This window comes from Euleptes europaea, chromosome 19 (assembly GCF_029931775.1).
Source record: "Euleptes europaea isolate rEulEur1 chromosome 19, rEulEur1.hap1, whole genome shotgun sequence".
Taxonomy (NCBI): domain Eukaryota; kingdom Metazoa; phylum Chordata; class Lepidosauria; order Squamata; family Sphaerodactylidae; genus Euleptes; species Euleptes europaea.
In genome coordinates, this window is record NC_079330.1 from 21,774,317 (window position 1) to 21,796,408 (window position 22,092).

The 22,092-nt window shown below is 47.7% G+C and overlaps 1 protein-coding gene across 1 annotated transcript in view; it reads left to right on the plus strand.

Annotated features, from left to right (window-relative positions):
* Positions 1–20,029, plus strand: part of EIF4H (eukaryotic translation initiation factor 4H) — a 32,697-nt gene extending 12,668 nt beyond the window's left edge. Inside the window, exons 2-7 of the mRNA XM_056864992.1 lie at positions 2,450–2,634; positions 5,250–5,314; positions 5,419–5,518; positions 9,170–9,235; positions 17,875–18,024; positions 19,887–20,029. Of these exons, the coding sequence (XP_056720970.1) occupies positions 2,450–2,634; positions 5,250–5,314; positions 5,419–5,518; positions 9,170–9,235; positions 17,875–18,024; positions 19,887–20,029 (709 nt within the window). The remainder of the gene's footprint in view (positions 1–2,449; positions 2,635–5,249; positions 5,315–5,418; positions 5,519–9,169; positions 9,236–17,874; positions 18,025–19,886) is intronic.
* The last annotated feature ends 2,063 nt before the right edge of the window (positions 20,030–22,092 follow it).

The following is a 22,092-nucleotide window of genomic DNA, read 5'->3' on the forward strand; positions in this document are numbered from 1 at the left end:
ATAGTCCTGCAGACCTTGTGTTGATATGTCTGGGATTTGCACAGGCATAATCCTTTGCACGCTTCCATGTACAAAGCATTGCATCCAGTAAACGCTGCATAACTGGCCTCATATTAGATAGTGGCAGGAGCGTAGACCTAAAAACACAGGAATACTTTTTAAAATGTAATACTTTGTAAATGTAATACTTCATTTCCTTGACACCCGTTGATGGCTTCTAGGCGTTGATCATATTTTCGACGCTGTGTGGAACTGCTTTGGCTTGTTATATGTGCATGGGCATATGAAATGGCTGTGCACATAGACCAGCAGTCCATTTCAGCTCAGTGGTATCCTGGCAGTGGTTCTCCAAGATCTTAGGCAGAGAATATTTTTTTTGTCCAGTCCAAAAAGGTTTGGTCAATTGACTGGTCAGATGTTGTTGAATTTTTTTCCGGTTATCAGTAGGCTTGGTACTTGTCAGTTTAAAAAAAAGATAAATTACCGTTGTGCCTGCAAAAAGTTTTTTTTTAAAATTGCAATTTATTAGATGTTTGTACCCTGCTCCCCCCCCCCCACTGGAGACCTAGAGTGGCTTATCACATTGTTCTCCCCTTCTCTGTTTTATCCTCACAGCAACAACCCTGTGAGACGGGTCAGGCTGAGAGAGTGTGACTGGCCCATGGTCGTCCAGTGAACCTCTGTGGCAGACTGGCAACTCAAACCTTGTTCTCCCAGACACTAGTTGCTCTAACTGCTGTAACCCCACTGGCTGTCATTCATTATTTTTTAAAAATTAATAATTCTAGGTAAGGTGACTTTTTTTGGTCTCTTGCTTTTATCACAAAGTGCCAGGGCTGGCCTGTAGTGAACATCATTCTTCCCTCTCCCCCCCAAAAAAATCAGCGGTGCTATGCAAGGAGCAGGCTGTTTCTTCTAGACCCGAGCCCCAGGCCTGCTTTACAGAGCAGTAGGCAGCTTCCTGGCCCACAGTCCACCAGTTACTTTTTCGCCGTGTGGGTCTGCAAATTATTATGGGTGGAGAGGTATGGGAACAGCAGTTGCAGAAGAATAGTCTGGTGATGATCTTGGCTTTGGGAAGCAGGTTTGGGAGGGTGTAGAGGAAGGGTCGCCATGAGTTGGAAGCGACTTGATGGCACTTAACACACACACAGAGGAAGGTTATGATGTCTTCAGGGTAGTATTCGGGCCAGGTGCTTTCAGTGGTGCCTTGAAAGGAATAGAGTGCAGTTGAGAGCTCCTGCTAGAGGTAAAGATAAAGCTAGTTTCCTGGACAGAGTATTCCCTGATTCCTGCAGGGGTCTCAGAGGGAGTCGTGGGCGGGCCTAACCCCATGGCTGTGGCCACTGCTGACTCCTTGTATTCTTCCTGTCCAGAGGTGCCTGCAATCTTAACAAGTGACCAGCAGGGGGAGCTTTGCTAGTCTTGTCTCTGATATCTCTCGCTTCCTAGCAAATGCATCATAGTGACTCTTGAAAAGCTGCCAGTGATACAGTTGTCGGCTTCTGGAATATTTGCTATTGTGTGACCGCAGTGCCAGCGCTAGAGGGAACTCGTTTCTCAAAACATGCTACCTGAGAGCCTTTAAACTCGGGATGCCGGGAATAGAGCCTGGATTCTTCTGTATGCAAAGCATAGAATCATAGAGTTGGAAGGGACCACCAGGGTCAGCTAGTCCAGCCCCCTGCACAATGCAGGAATTTCACAACTACCTCCCCCCCCACACCCGCAGTGACCTCTACTTCATGCCCAGAAGATGGCCAAGATGCCCTCCCTCTCATGATCTGCCGAAGGTCATAGAATCAGCATTGCTGACAGATGGCCATCTAGTCTCTGCTTAAAAACCTCCAGGGAAGGAGCCCTTACCACCTCCCGAGGAAGCCTGTTCCACTGAGGAACTGTTCTAATTGTTAGAAAATTCTTCCTAATGTCAAGATGGAAACGCTTTTGATTTAATTTAAACTCGTTGGTTCTGGTCCGACCTTCTGGGGCATGTACTATCCCACTGGGCTTTGCCACTTCCAGTCACCCTGAAGGTTGTCCCTTCCCTTCCTCTGTCTAAATGTAGATCCTAAAGTCCTCGGATCAAAGGCATATTTTTTCTGTACTGTTCTAGGAAGTGCTGTTTATATAAAACATCCTCATCTGTTTACAGTGTGGTACAACCACCATGCTATAGTCTGCTTACCATGCAGTAGGTTTCTTGAGAAATCATTCTGCTTAGAGGATGCGTCTGAGTTTGATTTGGACCTTTTTTTTTTCTACACTACAAATAGTTTCTCCCAATGTTCTTCTGTTTTCTTCTTCTTTTTATAAAGTGTCAGATGCCAGCTTAATGCCAAAGGCACTTCACTGCAAGGGCGTTTTCTGAGCGGAAGCCAACTGCTGCTGCTCCATCCCGCTGGGAGCGCTCTCAGGGCAGAGGCTGTAATCCTGTACTTGTCAACAGGTCCCGTGGCAGTTCTGGCCTTGGCCCACGCAAACAGAAAGATCTGCCAACAGAGCCCCCCTTCACGGCGTACGTCGGAAACCTTCCCTTCAACACAGTCCAAGGAGACATTGATGCCATCTTCAAGGATCTCAGTGTCAGGAGCGTGAGACTGGTCCGAGACAAAGAGACAGACAAATTTAAAGGTAAATGCTTCCATGGCTTCTCTTGATCATTAGTTTTTGAGGAGGGGATGGCTGCTTCAGTTGTCCACAGGGAGCATCTGACTAGTGACTCCTTAGAAGAAGTGGCTCCTTGCCTGCTTGTGCCCTGTGAACGAAGACCACAGCCTTGTATGCAGGAACCAAGTACCTGTTGATAACTGACTAGGCAGCTGTGTTCTTCAAAGGCTTATGCCCCCAAAATCTTGTTGGTCTCTAAGGTGCTGCTGGACTCAAATCTAGCTTTCATCGAGGAAGACTTTTCTTTATAAGATCAGCAACCAGAGAATACAAACGGGAAAATAAAAGTTAGTCTGAGGAAAGATTGTAAAGCTATAATTGTTTTGCAAGCATCATGTAGAATTTATTGTATGCTGTAAATAGGCTCGACATAGCTGCATGCTTTATGCCAAACAAACTTGCTTCGAAGGAGGCCAGTTGATGAATACAAGCTGAGATGGCAACTGTTCTTTGACACATATGCCTAAAAGAGGAGACGAGGATAGACATTAGAGTTGTAAAGTTACATATTGGTTAATAGCAGAGCTGGGGTCTAGTAAGCGGATATTAGATGTCGATATAAGGTATAATGGTTTATAAGCATAAGATAGTTCATACGCTTGGTGGCTGATTAAAGATAATTGATTGGCTTATTTAATTGAACTTCGAAAACTGAAACAAAATGAAAATATATGAAATAAGATTTATTAATTATGTTCTGTAATTCTTTGCAAAGCGACTTTGAAAGTGGGCAGTAATGGGCACGGACTAAGAATGGAACTAAATGCTACATTTCCCCCATACGTTTTTCCTTCCTTTTTCATTTCTGTACCCCATAAAGATAAGATAAAATAAAGCAAGGGGGGAAAAACACGCAGCCAGCTGTAAGTAAAGCGTAAGCAGTTAGTGGAGTAAAAAAGCCAAAACTCTTTGAAGGTGACTTTTAAAGCGTGTCTCTTCTGTGGCTTTTATTGATCATTTGTTGATGAAGCGGTTGGGGTCTGTTCATCACTTAGCCCAATTCATCTGGAAAGCCCACTGTGCTGTCGTGGCCTCCTCATGTATACCTTGGGTACCAGTCACATACAGATTACAAAGCTGTAAACTCCAGTAGCAAGCTGGTTCCATTCTGTCACAGTGGTACCTCTGAGGCTGTTTCAAGGGTTTATTTTGAACGGCAGCATGATGCTGTGGTTCAGAAAGGCAATTCCTGTGTTATCCCACCTAGAGCGTTGTTTCCCAGACTTGGGGGAAGGCATTGTATCGCTCTGTGCAGTTAGGGTTAAACAAAGTCGGGAATCCTGCGTGTGTTGCTGGGAGCCATAGCTCAGGGTAGGGTATTGGGAAGTTATTCCGAGAAGAACTGTAAAGAAGATTCTTGAAAGCCAAGCCTTAAGCCAGTGAGGAAAAATGGAAGGAACTGGCTATGCTTTGTGGGAATCATTTTTAGGTATTTAAAAGGAACATCCAGATATAAAAGTGTCAAGGTTCTCATTTTGTTCCTCTTTAAAATCATTTATATGCTTGCTAGTCTCTCTTTAGTTTGTGATAGCTCTCTGAATCATTTATCCTCATTGTACACACATTTTCATGTTTTATTTCTGATGTTCCAATTGTGTGTCTTGAAGAGATCTTCTTTGTCTGTTACAGGTCTAAGAATTTGAGGTGCTTTTCACACAAAAGGCTTACTAGGGACGAATCTTGAGAGTCACTGTTTCAGTTATTGGGAGCCAATGAAGGCTCTCTGCTGAAAAATACATGTGTGGATGGCTGGTTCTGGCCTAACCTTTTTGGGGAGTGTTGCTTGCTCTAGACATTTCAAAGGGTGGAAGCATACAAGCTTATATCATGCTGTTGCTCCCCTGGCTTACTTTGTATGGCTTAACCAGGGTTGGGAAAGGCATATCAAGAATAAACAACATCTGTGCCTGTTTCCATGTGAAACACGGCCGTAACCGTGTAAAAACATTTCACCTTTGATTTATGCCACTGCAAGGAGCTTCCTGGCCCTCTGAGACTTCTCTACCGACTAGAATTACTCCGGCTTTCCTGTATCAGAACGAAAAGAGCAAGTGATGCTTTTGGGAAATCTGGAAAACACCTATGCACGCACCCCTTTTGTAAAACAGTAACAAATAATAACAAACCTGAAATGTCAGATGAGGTAGGTTCCTGCTCAGACACCAAAGCACTTGCCCTTTTAAGTTAAATATGGGGTGGTAAAATTGTTTTTCTCTTATATAGTGATTTTAGTATATTTTATTGCATTTTATGTATTATGTGTTAGCCACCCTGAGCCCAGCCTTGGCCGGCATTGAGAGCGGGATAAAAATCTAAATAAATAGTCTCTTCTGTAAATTGAGTATGGGTCAGCAGCAGTTGAACAATCAGTCCCCTGAGCAAGTATTCTGTTTTTTTCCCATCCTTTTGGCTATGGAATTTAGGGTGGTCACATGGCTCTCTTCCTCTTCATATCCAGTGAGGTTAGCCAGAGAGAGCAGCTGACCCAGGCTCACTGGTGAGCATCGTAGCCTTCCAGCAACAGACATGAAAGTTAGTTTTAAATCTTTTTAAAGTCTCTTTTTTTTTTGGTCTCACAGGGTTTTGTTACGTAGAATTTGATGAGGTCGAGTCGCTTAAGGAAGCGCTGACATACGATGGAGCGGTGAGTGTGCCTATTTCTGTAAAGTGCGTTTCGAGAAATGGTAGCAGCTGTCTAGAATAGGCATTATAAACAGCAAGATCTCTTTTATTCCCTCTATTTGACAGCTTTTGGGTGACCGGTCGCTCCGAGTGGACATAGCTGAAGGCCGGAAACAAGACAAAGGTGGTTTTGGTTTTAGAAAAGGTGGCGGCCCAGATGACAGAGGTGATGTTTTAAACGGGGTTCTTAATATGTTTCAAACGGGAATTATTGTACTGAATTTGATTGCCACAAGCTAACATGTTAACGTGTATAATGTGAAGCACCAGCAGATGTGCGTTGGGGGCTTGAAGCATTCTTGACTGTCACCGAGTGTAGCCAGCTTTTAATGCTTGCTCTCAGAACAGGCTCAGAACCAGGCAGGTGAATGGGGAAGTGAACTCCGTTTCATTTGCTTGCATCCATCAAGGAAGACAGCTGGGATTCAAATCTAGGGTGGGGAAGCAGGGAGGTCTTCTGTTTGTTATATGATGGAATTCTTTAAGCCCCTCCTTGCAATTTTTGCTCAGAGCAGATTCCAACACTAGTTGAAACGATAAATAAAAACAAGAGAACAATTAACAGTGTCGCCAGCTGTGAAACTGGCAATAAAACCATGTCTAAAACCCATAACATTTCTAGTCAACAATAAACACAATAAAGAGAGCAGAGCAACAAGGATGAGCCACAGAAAGATACTTAGCGGATGGCCTGGGATGCGTAATTCTGAAGTATCCTACTCAAGTAGTTTTTAATTACACGCATTAAGAGGCAGAGCATATCTTGGGGCTGTGAGTTTCTCTTAGAGAGAGAGAGAGAGAGCAAGTGAATCATAGGCTCTTATTGAGCAAGTCAGTATCTTCAAATACTAGATGCCCACTTCGGAGCTACACTGAGTATGGATAATCAATCAATCAGTTTGAACACATGAAGCTGCCTTATACTGAATCAGATCCTTGGTCCATCAAAGTCAGTATTGTCTACTCAGACTGGCAGCGGCTCTCCAGGGTCTCAGGCAGAGGTCTTTCCCATCACCTACCTGCCTAGTCCCTTTAACTGGAGATGCCGGGGATTGAACCTGGGACTTTTTGCACACCAAGCAGATGCTCTACCACTGATCCACAGCCCCACCCAATTTATTATTATGGTCATTGAACCAAAAATATAATTTCAGAAAATTATATTGCTTACCCATTGCAATAGTATGAAACTAATACTTTTTGGTTAAAACACTGTACAAAATGTTAATGTCTTTAAAATGATTAAAAACTAATAAAAGAGTATAAATTTATTCAACCAATAATGACAAAGATCTTTTCATTTCTGTTTAAATTTCCGGAAATTACATACTATTTTACAAAACTTGGCCACCGGGTTTGTTACCTGTGGAAATTCGTCCTTAAAGAGGATATTGGCTCTGCAGGATAACCAGTTGTCTTTCTCAAAAGAGGGCGTAGAATCTTCTCTCGGTCCTCATGATAATAACTGCAACTAAGAAGGACCTGGTCCAGTGTTTGCGGTTCTCCACTACCACAAAGACAGAGCCTTTGTGAATGTGGAATCTTTTTAAATTTCCCTTTCAGTATTGCCGAGGGCAAAGCCGAACAGCGAGCTAAAGTAAATGCTCTCCTTATAGTCCTTTATTCCTTAGAAGCTCCTTGATCCGTTGATCTTGAGTAGCGTAAATCTAATGTTTGAGGGATATAAGGACCGAAACAAATCTTGCCACTGACAATGTAGCCTTGGGATCCCTGTCACTTAATAAAAAAGGCATTATGTCAGACACAGAGGCACTAGATTTATATGTTAAAAGGGGAGAGATATAATGTGATCAGAGCTCCTCATAAAAGCAGCATTCCAAGAGGGCATGATCTAATGAATCAATAGAGCCAGAAGAGCAAGGACAGGTCCTGTCTGGGTATGGTATATTCAAAATTCTGCCCTGCATAACCATAGAAGGGTTAGCATTCAGTCTAGCTAAACCGAAGGCTCTAGAAAGATGAGGAGTTGTCAAATAATAAGTATAAGCGGGCTTCTAGTAGTATTTATTTCTAATGTCGAAAGATATGCTGCTGGGCAAGATATATACCAGGTATTGGCAGGTGACCTAAAGAAGGGAGTATGGATAGATTTACCTTGCCTGCCTTCCATCTTGGAACGGAAAGCACGGGGAAGGGGTGTCTCAGGAGGTCTCCCATCCAGGTCTTGACCAGATACCACCCTCCTTCGTTTCGACCTGGCTGGGGCCTTTGTGTGCGCTTGTTGTTGTTTTTTTTGGCCCTCGCCTGGGATCAGGGTACTTAAAATATTTCATTTAAAGACTCTCTGATCCACTGTGGGTGCTCTTCCACGTGGTGCACTGCTCAGCTCAGTGTTTTCCAGTGTGTGGGTCAGTTCCAGTGTGACCCCCAGCATAAGGTCAGTTGCCCAGTCACCTTCACCATGAACCAGTTTTTTTTAAGCTGCCAGAAAAAGAGAGCAAGATTAGAATGCGGGGGGAGACAACTGCATGTGAGGCAGCAGAGTGCGCCTTTGCTTTCAGTAGTGTGGAGAAGAAGGCACGCCATCTCCCACACCTGCATGGAAATTGCTCTTCTGTTTCAAGGGTGAAGGTTCAGGAGTGCTTTCCTCCTCTCACTTGCTTTAGATAGAGAAATGCTTGCGTGGTGTAGTGATTAAGAGTGGCTGACTCTAATCTGGAAAACCGAGTTTGATTCCCCACTCTTCCACATGAGCGGCAGACTCTAATCTGGTGAACCAGGTTGGTTTCCCCACTCCTCCACATGAAGCCAGCTGGGCGACCTTGGGCTAATCACAGTTCCCTCCAAACTCTCTCAGCCCCACCTACCTCACAAGGTGTCTGTTGTGGGGAGAGGAAGGGAAGGAGATTGTAAGCCGGTTTGATTCTCCTTAAAAGGTAGAGAAAATCAGCATATAAAAACCAACTCTTCTTCTTCGTCTTTGCACTATATCCATTCTAGCGGGAGGGTGACACAACCCACTTCCTTTGGCCCTTCAGGAAGGTGCATGTTTTCTCACTCCTACATAAAAGGCATACCTGCCCAAATTCTGTGTTCTGCGAAAACATTCGGGAGCTCCTTTGGCTTTCACAGCAGGTCATGCTAGAGAGAGGAGTTCAACAAACATCCACCAGAAAAAAGAAAGGAATTGATTGGGTCCCATGTCGTTGGTTAGTGTGAAAGGTGGGTACTGGGATCGCTCACTGGGCCCTACGCAGCTACTAACTGTTGAAAAGGGTATGATTTGTGGTTGGCCAAGGGGAAATGAGTGTATCTTCTAATGTACCTTCTCAAGAGTCTTGGACTTTTCTACTGAGTACCTCCATACACCTGGATAGATTTGAATTGTTCATGAGGTTCTCAAAATGGAGGCAGCGGCTGGCAGAACAGTGTGGTGTGTGTTCTGCGACAAGCCCCACAACGTCTCTAAGCTTAACGGTCCTCCTGCAGCCTTGTGCCTGTAAGTGATTTCAGCCCAGCTTGGGGAAAAGAAGGGAGCCATCTTTTAAAGTCGCAGCTGTCCTGAAGAAGCTGGAACTTGGCAGATCTGCTCACTGCAGCCCTTAAGGGCTCGGGCACAGATAAATCTCCCATCTGGTTCAGTCGTTGCTGCTCTTTAACTGTTCCGAGGAGGAGATGTGCTCCCTTCAAGAGCCGACCGGGCAGTCCTTTCCCAGGTGTCCAAGCGTCACCTATTCCTTCAGAGTATGATGGCCTGATGTTAATGAGGCTCGTGTCATGACGGAGTTTCTACTGCTCGGATATGGGACCCGACTTCCTCTTTTGACCCACACTTGCACTGTGGCTTCCTTTTTAGGCATGGGCGGAGGTCCGCGGGAATCACGAGGAGGTGGATGGGATTCCAGAGACGACTTCAATGCTGGTAGCGGTATTTCTACGACTACTATTTATTTATTTTTGTTAATTACTGAAAAGTTCTCAGCATCTTTCCTTTTCCTTTGCTGGCTCCAGAGACGGTCACGAGGCCGTATTGATGGCCGCAAAGGCAGAAGCCCGAGGCTTTATCCGGAAGGTTCCATTTGCGGAAGACTGAACTGGCAAAAGTTCCAAGTGTGTTCTTGTGTGGGGAGAAGGGGGTTGCTTTTAGAAGAGCTGCTGTGGCTAGACCTTACACTGAGATAGGGAGGAGCTTATATTTCCTGAAGTCCAAGGGCATAAATGCTGCAGACTTCTTGGCAACTCTATGTATATTTCTCTGTTGCTTTAAACACCTTCAGAAGAAACTGATTTAACTTCCATGTAAAGCATTTCAGATTGTTCCGCCTTGCTGTCAGTAAGGCTGTGTATCCATCTGCCCATCTGTTTGTCTCTTTCTTTCTGGTACAGCAATCAGTGCTGAATTTAAGCTTCAGGCACACCTCTGAGAGAAGTAGAAGGAGAATGATCGGCTGCTAACCTTCCCCCCCACCAAAGGCTTAACAACTTTCTCATTGATCACAGCTTCTCTCCTATAGGGATGTAAACAGGCAGTGGGTTGTGAAAGGAGGGAGGGGAACAATTTAGACTTGCTTACAGCTGAGAAGTGTGGGGTGCCAACTCCCTGCACGATGTTGAGTCCTTATACTCATCAGCCCTGCCAGAACGGTTCAGAGTGGAGGTATATAGCCTTCATTTATTGCAAATTAAAACCTTAAATGGTTTTTCTTTGCCTTGCTGCCATTTGCCACTACGTATCTCTTTAAATTTGCTCGTGCCTGCTCACATGGGAGTTCATGGCAGAGGTGGGACTCTTCACTCCCATCCAGAATGGGCTCCCTGGCTGTTGTAGGGTTGCCAGCTGGCCTGGAGAAAAGTGTTGTGTTCCTGTGAGGGTCTCTGTCTTTGTGTCTCTGCTTTCCATCACCTGCTGTGTTATCAGTGAACTCGTAAAAGCAGTTCACACCTTCTGGTCTCAGGCGCCAGGCCTGATGGCCCATGTATCTTCCCCCCCCCGCTGTTCTTCCTGCCAGTACTCCCTCAGGCCGATGCGGCCTTGGAAGTGTGATAGCCGCCCAGACTTCCTGGGATCTGTCTGATGTTTTGTATTATGCCAAGCTTGTAACTTCCCATAACAATAAGTGTGAACCCCAGTGCCCCAGTGCCCTGGAGTCAATATATTCTGTAAACCCGTATAGCCCCTCACTTGCAACTTTCTACCTGTGCCTGTCTCATCTCCTGAAGGCTTCAATAAATCGATTGTTTCTGTATCAACGTCTGAGCAACTGATTTGGAGAAGCAAACTCAGAGAGGGGGATCTCTCACATTAAGTTGCAAGTCCTTGCCTCTCGGACTGCAGCTGTACCGCTTTGGACAGAATGTCAGCCGACGAGGACACCACCCCTAACCCCGATGCCCCCAAGGAACCGGACGAGCCGGAGAAGCCGGACCCTAAAGAGGAGGGAGCCAAGCCAAAGAAACCGAAGGGTCGCGCCCCCGACCAAGATCGGGACGGACGTCCCCGGGGGCTCACTTATTGGCTGGACTCTCCCAAGGGCTGGTCGCTCTCGCGGACTGCGGCGAAGGATCGCCGGTTGGCCTTCCCCAGCACGGGACTCGAAGGGGACCCGGCCCGCAAAGAGGCCCTCATGGAGGAAGAACGAAAACAGTGGCAGGAAGACCGCCGGGCTATGCAGGAGCAGATGGAGATCATGCAACGCGTAATGGGTGAGATGGCCACGACCCTAGATGCGCTGAAATTGCAACCTCCAGCCGGTGCTCCCCCAGACGGGGCGCCAGTAGTTCCGCCCGCAACCCCTGCCCCCCCGGCCCGTCGGGACCTGAAAGTCACGTATGACGGGTCGGGAGACCAGTTGACCTTTTTTATGGTCCAAGTAGACATTTTTATGCGGGAACAAGGCCGAACCTTCGTTTCTGAGGAGTCCCGGGTGCAGTACGTGGCTTCCTTACTGCAAGGGGAGGCGGCTGCCTGGATGGTGTTGCAGTATGAACTCCGCTCGCCGGTGCTGCGAACCCTGGACGAGTTCATGGTAGCACTCCGAAACCGTTTTGAGGACCCGACTCTAGGTGAGCGGGCTAAAGCCTCCCTGATGCAACTGCGCCAAGGGACTAAGTCGGTGGCGCAGTATGCAAGTGAGTTCCAGTCACTGGCTAGCCGAATTCTGGACTGGAGTGAGGCTACCTTGGTACAATGTTTCAGGGAGGGTCTCAACCCAGACCTCCAACATTGGGCCTTCATGCAAGGGAACCCCCCGGATGTGGAAGGTTGGGTTCGCCATGCTGCTGACATCGAGAATCGCAAACAACTCCTGAACTTGTCCAAGCAACGGATTGGGCGAGACCCCAGGCCCCGGGGTGACCGTGGCCGGGAACTCCGGCAAGGGGGTGGCGGGGTCCTCTCGGCCGCGGAACGCCGCAAGCGGTTCGAGGCCGGCGTCTGCCTGATCTGCGGGGGAAAGGGTCACTTTGCATCGCAATGCCCCTCTCGCTCAGGCCGTCCGACCCCTCCCCGCCAAACCCAGGCCGAGCCGACGAAACCGGCCGCCGACAGCCAGCCTCGCCGCAGAAGTGGACCACTGAGCCGGCGCTCCGGCGCACCCTCCGCTCTCCACGCACGTCCCCAGGATGGGGCATCCGACTCTACGGTCCCATCGGGGTCCCGGATTACAAATACCGTCTTTGATTCGGACGGCTCCCCGGAGGCCACTACCCCGTCCCCCTCTTCCAGCGAGGAGGAAGAGTGGGAACAGCCGGCAAAAAACGCCGTCGGTCTGCTGTAGAGGGGGCTCCGCAGCAGACCGTCCCTATCGTTGTGCAAGGAGCTCCACCGATGGTAAGCGCCCAAGAGGACAATGTATTTGTGCGTGTCCATCTGTCCCTACCCAAAGGGGGCCCCCCGTTAGAGGTCCCCGCGTTGGTCGACTCGGGGTGTGCCCGCACCATGATAAATGAGGAAACTGCCAAGAAGTTGGGTGTCCGGCGCAAGCGGCTTCCGGGACCCCTCCGTTTTTCCCAAATGGACGGGAGTGACTTTAAACGGGGCCCGGTGACCCACAGAACTGCAGCCGTGATTATGTCCGTGGGGGAACATTGGGAACGGTTGTATTTCACTATCGCCCCTATTGTAACCCCTGTGGTGTTAGGGATGAACTGGTTAAGGGGGCACAATCCCTCCATTGATTGGGTTAAACGGGTGCTTTCCTTCCCCGAAAACCCCTGTGGGTTGCATGACAAGGAACGGGTACTCAGGACTCCAGCCGCCGCACTGGTAGGGTCCCCCGCCCCAGTCTCTCCTCAATTACCCTCTGAGTACTCGCAATTTACTGATGTTTTTGATGTTAGAGAGTGCGACGAACTGCCTCCCCACAGAGAAACGGACTGTGCCATCGAGATTGTAGGGGAAGGCAAACTGTCTAAGGGAAAGGTTTACCCCATGAGCCCTAGTGAAAAGACAGTGTTGCGAGACTATCTGGATGTCAATCTGGCGAGGGGTTTCATACGCCCCTCCAAGGCTCCTTATTCAGCCCCAGCTTTCTTTGTAAAGAAAAAGACGGGAGATTTAAGACTGTGTATTGACTTTCGCAGACTGAACGCAGTCACCCAGTCTAATGCTTACCCCCTCCCTCTTATTCCTGACCTTCTAGCACAATTAAAGGAGGGCCGAATCTTCACCAAACTGGACTTGGTAGAAGCCTACCACCGCATTCGCATCAAAGAAGGAGACGAACCCAAAACGGCCTTTTCCAGTTGTTTTGGGATGTTTGAGTACCTAGTCATGCCGTTCGGACTTTCGGGGGCTCCGAGTGTCTTTATGCAATTAATTAATGAGGTTTTGCATGATTTGCTGTTTCGGGGGGTGGTGGTATTTCTCGATGACATCCTTATTTACTCTGAAACCATGGAAGACCATGTGCGCCTAGTGCGAGAGGTGCTCCAGCGGCTGCGGGAGCACAAACTGTATGCTAAGGTGTCCAAATGTGAATTCCACCAACCCTCCATTACATTTCTGGGGTATGTGATCTCCCACCAAGGGTTGGAAATGGACCCCGCCAAGGTCCAGGCAGTGCGGGACTGGGAACCCCCCACTACCCGCCGCCAACTTCAGCAGTTTTTGGGGTTTGCCAATTTTTACCGGAACTTCATTCCTAACTTTGCCCAAGTTGCGCTTCCCCTCACTGCCCTGTTGCGTACCAAGGACAAGGGGGCTAGCGCCGCGCTTCCCTCAGCCCGTTTGCAATGGTCCCCCCAGTGCCAGCTAGCTTTTGAACGTTTGAAGCTACTTTTTTCATCCGAACCCGTTTTGGCTCACCCAGATTGCACCAAGCCTTTTGTGGTGCAAGTGGATGCCTCGGATGTAGCCATGGGCGGGGCCCTATTGCAGAGGGATGAGGGGGGAAGGTTGAGACCATGCGCCTACTTCTCCAAGAAGTTTTCCCAGTCTGAAATCAACTGGGCCATTTGGGAGAAGGAGGCAGCAGCGGTCAAACATGCCCTTACCATATGGCGACACTTCTTGGAAGGGGCCGAACTGCCATTCGAAGTGTGTACCGATCACAAGAATCTTGAGGCCCTCAAGGGGGCTAGAAAACTCAATGCCAAACAGGTTCGGTGGGCCCAATTTTTCGCTAAGTTCCGGTTCACTCTCAGACATGTCCCTGGCAAAGAAAATGCCCTAGCCGACGCTTTGTCACGACTTCCCCAGTATCGCAACGATTTCGATCGCCCAGTCGACTCCCTGTTCACTCCCGAGCAGCGAGGGGAAGTTCCTAGCTTAGCCGTCACCACCCGGTCCCAAGCCCGACCACCGGAGACCCCCCCTACACTCAAAGGCATCCCGGAAGCCTTCCAACAGCGACTCCGGGACGCCTCCTTGCAGGAGGAGGAGCATCATCTCCTCCCCACTGGTCTGGAACGTACCAACACTTGGTGGGTGCAAGGGGGGAAACTGTACGTCCCCTCCTCTCTTCGCAAGGAAGTATTGGGACTTGTACATGGTGCCAGGCTAGCGGGTCATTTTGGTTTCATAAAAACGCTTCACCTGGTTCGAAGACAATTCTGGTGGCCCGGTATGAGATCTGATGTAGAGTTGTATGTGCGCAGCTGCCCCACCTGCGCCACAGCCAAGAAACGGATGGGAAAACCCCCAGGGCTTCTCAAACCGCTTGAGAGCCCCTCCCGTCCCTGGGAAGTCATCGCCATGGATTTTATCACCGACCTACCTCCGAGTCGGGGAAAAACGGTTCTTTGGGTTATCACAGACCTCTTTTCCAAACAGGTTCACTTCGTTCCATGTGCAGGCCTTCCTTCAGCCCAGGGCTTAGCTAAACTGTTCATCACACACGTCCTCAGGCTACACTCGATCCCGAGGAAGGTCCTCTCCGACCGGGGGGTCCAGTTTGTTGCCAAATTCTGGCGGGCCTTCCTAAAGTTAATGGGAGTGGAAGAGCAGGGCCTTTCTTCCGCCTATCACCCCCAAACGGATGGTCAAACAGAACGAGTAAATGCGGTGGTAGAATGTTATTTGCGTTGCTATGTAAATTTCCACCAGGACGACTGGGTCGACCTGCTGCCATTTGCCGAATATGCGTATAACAATGCGCCTCATTCCTCTACCGGCTTTAGTCCCTTCCAAGTTATATACGGGACGGATTTCGGCCCTTTCGGTTCTGCCCCCGTCTCGCCAGAGCTCCAGTCTACCCCTGACCTTCAGGAGTGGATTCAGGTGGTTAAATCCACCTGGCCATGGTTGCTCAAAAATCTGGAAAGGGCAAAAAGCAAGTACAAGGAACAAGCAGACAAACACCGGTCTCCGGGATGGGAACTCAAGGTGGGGGAGCAAGTCTATCTGTCCACCAAAAACCTCCGCTCTCTTCGCCCCTGCAAAAAACTGAGCGACCGTTATGTGGGACCTTTCCCCATTACCAGAGTAATCAACGAGGTTACTGTGGAACTGGACCTCCCAAAAACTCTGAAAGGAGTCCATCCAGTCTTTCATATAAGCCTCCTCAAACCCTATGTGGCAGCCCCCCAGTTCCACCCCCCTCCCACACACGAGATTCCTACCGTAGTAGGAGGGGACACCCATTTGGAAATATCCAAGGTTTTAGACTCCAAATGGAAGAAAGGGAAACTGTTTTACTTTGTTCGCTGGAAAAACCTTGGCTCCGCTCATGACGAATGGGTGGCCGCACCCCACATGGCGGCTCCTCGCTTAGTCCGGGAATTCCACCTTGCTTATCCCGATAAGCCTCGTCCTCTCGGGGACCCCGGGGGGGGGCCTTAAGGGGGGCAGAATGTGAGGGTCTCTGTCTTTGTGTCTCTGCTTTCCATCACCTGCTGTGTTATCAGTGAACTCGTAAAAGCAGTTCACACCTTCTGGTCTCAGGCGCCAGGCCTGATGGCCCATGTATCTTCCCCCCCCCGCTGTTCTTCCTGCCAGTACTCCCTCAGGCCGATGCGGCCTTGGAAGTGTGATAGCCGCCCAGACTTCCTGGGATCTGTCTGATGTTTTGTATTATGCCAAGCTTGTAACTTCCCATAACAATAAGTGTGAACCCCAGTGCCCCAGTGCCCTGGAGTCAATATATTCTGTAAACCCGTATAGCCCCTCACTTGCAACTTTCTACCTGTGCCTGTCTCATCTCCTGAAGGCTTCAATAAATCGATTGTTTCTGTATCAACGTCTGAGCAACTGATTTGGAGAAGCAAACTCAGAGAGGGGGATCTCTCACAGTTCCTTTAAGAGAAGCTTTAATGAGTGGAAATGGGCAGCTGAAACTTTTCATGGCATGGTGGTGTTTAACATCACCTGGCAAATGACATCCTGTTAAGAACATTTTTCTCCAGGCTGCTGGGCCATGCTCAACTAGTCCAGCAGATGCTGAGGGTATTGTGTGTGCTGCAGACCATAAAGGAATTTGCATTCAGAAAGGCCTGATTCTCCTCTGCTGGCTGGCTCCTGGTGGATATGGACTTCTTTTTACTTGGCTCCTTATTTTTCAAACTTAGCTCAGCCTGCATGCCTTCTTTAAATAAAATGGGGGGGGGGGTGTCATTAATATGGATTTATGGGATAAACCAGTGGGTATGTGTAGCCAGCTCTTAACTGTTTTTTTTTCATCCTTTGGGGCGGGGAAACATTTTGTTCTGTCCAGCTCTTACATGGACCTCCGTGGGGTCTCTCGTCCAGATTTGCTGGCCACACCTGCTGAGCTTCAGATGCTCCCAGACCACCCGCTGTGCCCAGTAGCCCTTCCTCTGAACTTGAGATCAGAGTGAACACTTGTCACAGGCAGCCTTAGTAAAATGCATTTCTGCGTCTAAATATCACCAAGAGACTTTTGTTTTTGAGAGCAAAACAGTGTTGCAACAAAAAGCATAGCTTGAAATTCTTTGGAAGGGGGAGAAATCCTTATGGGATTGTCATTTCAACAGCGCCATGCGTTTCCATTTTTAGGATGTTGTACCTTTCTTTGTTAGAGAAGGTGTTAGGGAGATAAAATACATCCTTGTCATCTCTTCAATCTATATGCAGAACATATAATTAGGAAAATGGGATTAGATTGAGATGAAGGTGGAGTGAAAATTGGAGGGAGGAACATTAATAATTTGAGATATGCTGATGACGCTACATTATTGGCAGAAAATAGTGAAGATTTGAAACAACTACTGCTGAAAGTTAAAAGAGAAAGTGCCAAAGCAGGACTACAGCTGAACATCAAGAAATCGAAAGTAATGACTACAGGAGAATTATACAACTTCAAGGTTGACAATGAGGAAATTGAAATTGTTGAAGACTTTCTATTCCTTGGCTCCACCATCAACCAAAAGGGAGGCTCCAGCCAAGAAATCAGAAGGAGATTGAGACTGAGAAGGGTAGCCATGAAGGAGCTAGAATTTTTTTTTTTAAGTGTAAGGATGTGTTACTAGCCACCAAGATTAGATTAATTCATGCCATCGTATTCCCTATTACTATGTATGGGTGTGAAAGCTGGACGTTGAAGAAAGCTGATAGGAAGAAAATAGATTCCTTTGAAATGTGGTGTTGGAGGAGAGAGTTACAGATACTGTGGACTGCCAAAAAAACAAATCAGTGGGTTATAGATCAAATCAAGCCTGAACTGACCCTAGAAGCTAAAATGACTAAACTGAGGCTATGGTATTTTGGTCACGTCATGAGACGACAAGAATCACTGGAAAAGACAGTCATGCTAGGAAAAGTTGAGGGCAGCAGGAAAAGAGGAAGACCCAACAAGAGATGGATTGACTCTATAAAGGAAGCCACAGCCTTCAATTTGCAGGATCTGAGCAAGGCTGTCAAAGATAGGACATTTTGGAGGACTTTCATTCATAGGGTCGCCATGAGTCGGAAGCGACTTGACGGCAATTCTCTCTCTCTCTCTCCCCCCCCCTCTCTCTCTCACACACGCACACACACACACACCCCTTTCTTTGTGCCTTTTTCTCTTGCTTCCCCGCTTCCTCACTGTTCACTGAGCCCAGCCTTCTGTTGGGTCCCAAGACCTTAAGAGGAACAGGTCCTGACTCCCGTGTTCCCTTTAGCAGGCTTCCGAGACGATGACTTCTTGGGAGGCAGAGGCGGGACGCGTCCAGGTGATCGGCGAGGAGGCGGTCCACCCATGGGGGGCACTGGTCGCTTTAGGGATGGCCCCCCTCTTCGTGGGTCTTCCATGGATTTCAGAGAGCCAACAGAAGGTAGGCTGTGTTTTCTGCAGAACTGGTCTGGTACTCCTAGAAGGCTGGTTGGTCCACACTTTCTGAATGTATTGACTGGAAAGATTTATTTCAGTCCTTATTGCTGCTCAAGATCAATGGGTCAAAGAGCTTCTAAGGGATAAAGGAAAGGAATGTATTGACATGTTTTGAAGGGTCTGTTCTTTTCCTTTGGCCTGGGCACCCTTCATGCTTGGCAGCTCAGGCCTCCCATGTGCAAATGTTTAGTTCTCTTCCTTACCTCGTGGGGTGTACCTGTGAAAGTTCGGCTGGCTGCTCAGCATTCTGGAGTTTGATTGGGGAGGCAGCACGCAAGACTTAGTTCTGCTAATTTTGTTCAGTGCTTCTGTCCTGAACTGGAGAATTGAACATTGCACAGATGCCAGGGAATGGGTGGGTGTGTATGGAAGCACTGGGTGCCCAGTGTATGCCAACTGGGGGTGTCACAAAATTGGATGTTAAAACGTACAGTACAGAAAACCAGCATGTTGGAGCAATCTAGGCTAGAAGCATTTTCCTAGACAAGCTAGCCGTGCGGAAATAAATGCCTTAAATCTGCTGATAACTTTCTTACTTAATCATGGGAGTGTATCCATTAAATCTACATATCTTTGCATATGAAAAACACATGTTCTAAGAGAAGCTTTAAAAATGCTTATGTGTGTTGAGCAGATGTTTTCTTACAAGAGGCATGCCCTCTTTTTAACTGGAGGAATGTTTATTTTCTGGTGAAATACTTGGTAGCTGGTTTAGCGTAGTGGCGAAGAGAACAAGCTGTGATTTAGGACGTTCCCGGTTCAAATCTTGCCTGTGCTGCAAACTGTCAAGAGAAGCTTGGGCAATTCATTCTCTCCATCCACAACAGGAAGGATAATATGGCCAGTCAACCTAAAAGGGCCATTGTAAGGATTGCAAGAAGATAATATATGATGGCAAAGTTCTTCAAATGCTGATAGTGTCATACACATGCTCCATTATTAAGTCCTTTGAAATATTTTTTTAAAATCTGCATAAGTTAACAGGAAAAGCCTCTGTGGTCTACTGACAGTTTTTAATCGGTCAGTTTAAGCATTTAAGCACTGGGTAGGGCTTCCTCTCTGACCACATGAGTCATCACTCAGCGTGCAAAGTGGCACACTTGAGATTCAAGCTTTATGATTTGAAGGGGGAGCACTGCAGTCTCGGTGTGCCACATCGCCTCCACTCAAGCCCTGGCAAAGCAGTGCAGCATACTCTTCATGCAGACCACCTCTGGTATACCCCCTGAAGGACACTAAGATCGTCCGGTGAGAATCTACTGGTGGTTCCTGGCCCTAAGAGCGTGCGGCTGTCCTCGACAAGAGCCAGGGCTTTTTTGACCCTGGCTCCAGCCTGGTGGAATGCTCTGGTGACATCAGCCCAGCGAGATTTGAAAGTCTTCCGCCGGGCCTGTAAGACAGAGCTTTTCCACCAGGCCTACGATTGAGGACAGCTGCTTATACCAGCTTATATTATTGATACCATCTTTACTGGCCTCCCCCCCACTTCTCCCCCTTGAATGGGAACAATACAAAGTGAAGGGGTTGCCAACGGTATGATGCCTACAGCTTTTCTTTTAGACTTGGTGCGCCATTATATTAGGTTTTAGAATTTTATTGTTGGATTTTATTATGGATTATATATATTGTTGTGCTTTTAATGATGTTACCCGCCCTGGGCCAGCTTGCTGGGGAGGGCGGGTTATAAGTCTAAAAAATAAATAAATAAGCATCCATAGCAGGCATTGCTTTTCCTCATCTCCTGGGGGACTCCCTTATTCTTGTCACATCCCAAACCAGCCCGTCTCTCTTTCTCTTTGCTTCCAGAGGAAAGAGCCCAGCGGCCCAGACTCCAGCTCAAACCACGGACGGTTGCTACCCCCCTCAACCAAGTAGCCAACCCCAACTCTGCTATCTTCGGTGGAGCCAAGCCAAGGGAGGAAGTAGTAAAGGAGGAAGAACAGGAATGAGCTTGAGGGGGCGAAATTGGGGAACGGGATTGAGGGAGGGACTGAGGGGGGGAGGGCGGGATGGGAGAAAACGCAAGACAGCCCAGTGTGTCTCTACCTGTGCTCGAATATTAACCCTGCGGCCACCGTTCCTATCATCTGACACTAGTCCTCCTTGAAACAGAAATGGGGAAAAAAAAACCCAAACCAGAGCTTGTGAATGCATGTCAGCTGTTAACAAGTGGTTTTTAGTATGTTCTTGGCTTTGCTGTATCTAGTGCCTGCGTTGTCTTAAGTTCTCCCCCACCGACCCCGGTACATGGCTTTTAGCCACTAAAGTGCTCCCTTCTTTCACGGATGTGGACTTCTGTAAACTGAGGTGCTACTCCATCTTTCTTCCTCCGCCTCTTCTTCCAAGACACACAGGTCAAGTCTTCGAGGCCTGTTGCGTATCGTTCCGACTCACGCGGTGCTTCTCTTCCCACTGCACGCTGGCACCCCCTTCCGTGGCCCTCGACTTAGAGTCCCGGCCTCGCGGAAGACACTTGAGTCCTAGAATACTGCTCCCCGTAGATAGCTTACATAAACACAGAATTAAAATAGGATCATCACCTCGGGTCACCAGGCACTCTGGAATCTATGTGAAGTCATCAGTTTTTTTTTTTTTGTTTTTTTTTGCAGGCAGCTTAAAAAAACTTTTTAAAAAAGAAAATGGCCCCAAGATCATTGAGAGGCAATCCGAACCGAGCACCAGAGCATATATTACTTCTGTATGTTTCAAACGCATCCAGAATTTAGCAAGTTTAAGAGTGGAAGACACAGCCTTCCTTGATGTCTTGTCTTGCCCTGCCTGACAATAATTCTCCTTAGCACTCACTGGTCGGTGCTAAAATTCTGTGCCTATCTAAGCCCCCAATGACTGCCTCTTCCAGCTTTTCCTTTTTAATAAAACAACAACAACACGCTTGCTACCAGCATTTTAACTCGTTTCTTACAACCCGAACAGTTTTGTTTTTTATTTCGGCTTTGTTTGTCTGAAGAAGAGTCTGTCCTTTGCCGCTCTGGCATTGGGCTTCGTGTCTCTCGGACACACACACACCCCCGGCAGAAGGCCACAATTTGGCTCATGCTTGGGTTAGCCTCCCTTGGTGGGTTATATAGTGGATTTTACATAATCCTCCCCCAAATTGGCACTGAAAGACACAAAGGCCCGATTAAGCATCTCCAAGAGAGATAAAGCTAACCTGAATCTCCGCGCCTGAAGGGGTGTCGTTCTTCTGGGAACTTTGAATGTAAGTCTGAGGGAAAGGCGAGTGGGCCGTTTTACACAACGGTTGAGAGGGGAGAGCAGCTTCTGTCAAGGTGTCCACCTCCGCCCAGGTGAGAAGGTTTCAGTTTTCTTTCTGGGCAATGTGGATGCTTGTGCTACCCGAGGGGGGGCCAAAGGATAGGCTGCAGTGGGAGCTTGCTCTCATACAGATTGCGAAGTTCTAAACCTCAGGTGTGATCTCCTCCACCCCCATTAAAAAAAGCTGTGTCCATTATGTAAAACCAGGAGGTTGGGGTCCAGTTAGATCAACCGAATAGAATCCCCTCTTGGAAATAGACCGATCTCGGCAACGGATGGAAGTAGAGGCTTCTACTTTACTTCCCCCACCCCCTTAAAAGCTACTTCTGAGGATAAGAACCATTTGACTTAACGCTAATGTTCTTTGACATGCATTTTTTGTGTGGTTGTGTTCCAAACCAAGATCCATCCAATGACCCTCTCTTTTGTTCTGAAATGCGGGAAAGCCCCAAGATTTTGAGAGCAAAAAAAATTTAGAAAAGGCTCCCACGCAAAGCTCACTGAGAGTCGATACATTTGGCTTTTAAATGTGTAAAATATCAAACGAACCTTCCAGACACTTAACACATTCTGCTTCATGACAAAGTAAATTTATGGATATGGTATTTTGTGAATGATCTTTTAAATAAAGAAAACATTAAGTAATACTTAAGGCTGGTCTAATCTGAAATTTGTATTGCTATTCGGGAAAGTGGAGAGACTCCAGTAATTGAAGAACTTGTTCAGTATAGTAAAG